Genomic DNA, 3,505 nt, shown 5'->3' on the forward strand with positions numbered 1-3,505 from the left:
GCTGAAGCCAAAGTGCTGGAGCTGACAGAGCCAGCGCTGCCTGCAGCCGCTGATGGACAGCAAACAGCATGACTGCAGTGTCTGTATCGGGGCTGTCCATTGTTCTGAGTCAGAAGGCTGCTGATGAGGTCAGAGATTGTCACAAGATGTAGTCATTTGCATACTCGCTCGCTGATCCGGGAGCAGCTTTGAAGAACATGATCCAAACGGTTTACGTAAGAGCTGAACCGGGTTTAGCTGATCCTCAGTCAGCAGATCTGAGCGGAGGCCACTGACTCTCACAAGATAAAGAAACATGTTGTCTGCAGCTACTCTGCGTCTACGGAGAACTACAGCTTGTGACAGGAGAAACACTGAGCAGGTTTTTACAACACAACTTTAGCACAAACATTCATGCAGATTTAGGTCTGGAAAACAACACACAAAACGTCCATTCCTGTACAAGACCCAGTGCTTTTTTCTTTACATTATGTAGGTTGGTGACAAGTCCAGGAAAGGAATCGATTACTTTTTTGCTGTTAATTTTAAAAAACATCCACCCCACACGACCTTAGCGGCAATTAAGAAGCAAAAATCTCTAAAAATACATAGTTTAAATCCGACCTGTGATTTTCAATTCAAGCCTCTCACTGTACGTCCTCATGCTTTGCTTTTTTTCTGATCCTGAAGGTGGTGAGATGACAACATGACATTAATAGCGATACAAATACAACACACTGAATAGAAACTAATCATTGTCCGAGGACGTCTGCAGAGATCAGAGCGGTGAAACTCCCTCTGGGAAAAATGCAAGAAACTGTGCTACTGCAAAAATTCCACATCACGACATTTTATGATTCTTTTTATATCTTTTTTTTCATATTTTTTGTAAAGCTGGTTCAAATTTTTCGTAAAGGTCAGTTTGAGCTACTCGTCATGCAGTTTATAAAAGGCGGCTCTGTGATTTTTTCTCTTCAGATTGAATTGGAAATGTTAAGTGATGGTTTCTCTTTTGTTTTCAGACGATACTTTGTTGAACGTTTCGATGCAAACAGAAGAAACACAAACTGAATCTGTCAGAAAACGTTTCAAAGGAAACAGCAGCTGGACAGCACAAACTGGGCGCAGAGAGCGAGTCTCTCCACAGTGAAGTGATGTTTGTGATGCCGAACAGAGACGTCATGAACCTCTCAGTCCTCTGAAACTCATGTAGATCAGCTGACCCAGTGCGTCGCACACAGACGTGGATCTGCCACCGCGGAGCCAAGAGTACAAGGTGTCCAACAGAAATGAAGAAAGCTGCTTTACAAAAAACAATAGAAAAAATAGAGTGCGTATTCTTCCAAATAAATAATCAGAGCAAAATAAATCCACTTCTTTTCTGTACACACAGCAAGACACACACACACACACACACAGGTTCACATTTCTGTTACACATGAAACAGTTAAACCACCTCTCACTCATCGGAGTTTTATTTTCCTCAAACGCTGTTTTTGTCGTCTTCAAAAACACAAACCTCTGACCCTTGGAACAGCTCGCTCAGACTCGCTCAGCTCTCTGGCTCCTGGCGTATTTTTGCTGGAAGTATTGCTTTAAGAAATACGTTTTGGTCTTGGTCTTCTCAGATGGTTTTAGTGACAGAATCTCAAATGGAAGCAATTTTTCATTTTTCCTCTGGGTTTCTTCACTGGATTCAAAGTGTAAATGAGGCTCCTCGGCGACCTCCTGACCAGCGTTTCCCTCTGCGAGCTCCTCAGTGCTCCTGCGCCTCCATTCCCACGATGTTTGAAACAGGATTCGTGTTAGTGCTCGTTAGCCGTGTCCCAGCTCAGGGGCCGCGTCCTTCAGAGTCTGGAGACAGAAGACTGTGTCCCCGTGGAGCCACCAGACCATCCCCCTCCTTCCTGTGTCCTTTTCCTGGGCCACCGAGGCTCCACCAGGTGGATCCTTCCAGGTCAAACCTGTCCCAAGAGTCCCTGTGGCGGTAATGAAGATAAAATGACATCGAACACAGAGTCGAGCATCACGCTGTCAATGTCAGTGAAAACCTCAAGTTACTGTGAAGACAAGTCACATATTGTCAGGGTTGCTAGGCAACACCTAGCGTCTCAGTGGTAGGGGCGGGAACAGCTGGTGACGTGAAGTGAAAATCCTGTGTAGACCAGACGTCTCGTTGGCTTCGGCCTTCAGGACGGCGGCGTCTGACGGAGGCGGCCCCTGACTCGGGACGCAGCCTGAGTCTTTTTCCATGCATGCACATCTGAGTGGGTGGATGAGAAGTATAAAAGTGTCTGTGTGAGTCTGTGGCGTCAGCGCTCAGACGCAGATCTCGATGGGCGTGGCCACCAGCATGCGTCCACCCGGTGAACTGTTCTCTCGCGGTACACGATCGTAACTGTTGGTGGACGACACGGAGCTGGTGGTGGACACTGACACGTAGTGGTGGCCCCCACCCGGTTCCATCGCCCCGCCCTTGGCCCCTCCCCCACTCCCCCTCTCCACGGCAGCTGGAGACATGGGAGAGAGCGGAGATAAAGTCTGCTGCTTCATCCTCTCCACCAGGAGCTCCTCGTCCTCCTCCCCTGATGAAGATGATGAGATAGTGCCATCCACCTCTCCTCGCACACCTCCTCCTCCGCCTCCTCCTCCACCACCAACCCTCTCTCCACCTCCTCCTCCTCCTGTGTTGCCGTTGCCGTTGTTGTTGTTGTTCTCTGTGTCCAGCATCCAGGAGTGGCTGAAGTAGCCGAACACCTCTTTGACCGAGCAGCGGCGGTCCTGCTCCACGGACAGCAGCCGGCGGAACATGCGGAGGGCCTGTTCCGTGAAGCGCCTCCACTGCGACGGCACCGTGTTCGTCCTCCTCCTCTGCCAGCGGATGAACTCCTGGTAGAAGGAGTCAGAGGGCAGCGCCTTCTCCCAGGGGAAGTTGCCTGTCAACATGCAGAAGAGCAGCACGCCGAAGGCCCAGACGTCGGTGCTGTAGTCCACGCAGAAACCCTCGTGGCGGGACACGTCGCAGAGTTCTGGGGCTGTGTAGGGGATAGTGCCACTCACCTGGAGGGGAGGTCAACAGGTTACTGCCATGGCTGCAACACATACTACATATTAGATATCACAAACTGTTGCTGCCACTCACTCTTTTCACAGGTGAGCCGGCCCGGCGGGTCATACCAAAGTCAGACAGCTTGACCTTACGGCACTCTCTGTCAAAAATGAGGATGTTTTCAGGCTTGATGTCCCTGTGGACCAGCTTCTTACAGTGCAGGTAGTCCAGAGCGATGGCCACCTGGTGCACACAGCGCTTTGCCACTGCCTCAGGTAAACCCACCTGACAAACGGGGACAGAGGAACATTAACACAGTAAATCCAGTGTATGTGTCCAAAGACAATCTGTCACTGAGCTGGTAGTTCAATAACCTTTTTATATCCAATGATAATATCTATAATCTAATAAAGTAACACTCCACAACACAGCAGCAGCAGCAGCAGCAGCAGAAGATCAGTCAGTGTTATTTTTTTA

At 49.4% G+C, this 3,505-nt stretch overlaps 1 protein-coding gene across 1 annotated transcript in view; it reads right to left on the reverse strand.

The window, feature by feature from the left end:
* Positions 1 to 1,791: 1,791 nt before the first annotated feature.
* bsk146 (brain specific kinase 146) overlaps positions 1,792 to 3,505 on the reverse strand; it is a 3,176-nt gene continuing 1,462 nt past the window's right edge. Inside the window, exons 3-4 of the mRNA XM_071462877.1 lie at positions 3,122 to 3,313; positions 1,792 to 3,039 (exon numbers count right to left, since the gene is read on the reverse strand). Coding sequence (XP_071318978.1) covers positions 2,299 to 3,039; positions 3,122 to 3,313 — 933 coding nt within the window. The 3' untranslated portion in view covers positions 1,792 to 2,298. The remainder of the gene's footprint in view (positions 3,040 to 3,121; positions 3,314 to 3,505) is intronic.

Source organism: Trachinotus anak, unplaced genomic scaffold (genome assembly GCF_046630095.1).
Source record: "Trachinotus anak isolate AG129_WGS33_773 ecotype Australia unplaced genomic scaffold, CSIRO_AGI_Tana_v1 ptg000025l, whole genome shotgun sequence".
Taxonomy (NCBI): domain Eukaryota; kingdom Metazoa; phylum Chordata; class Actinopteri; order Carangiformes; family Carangidae; genus Trachinotus; species Trachinotus anak.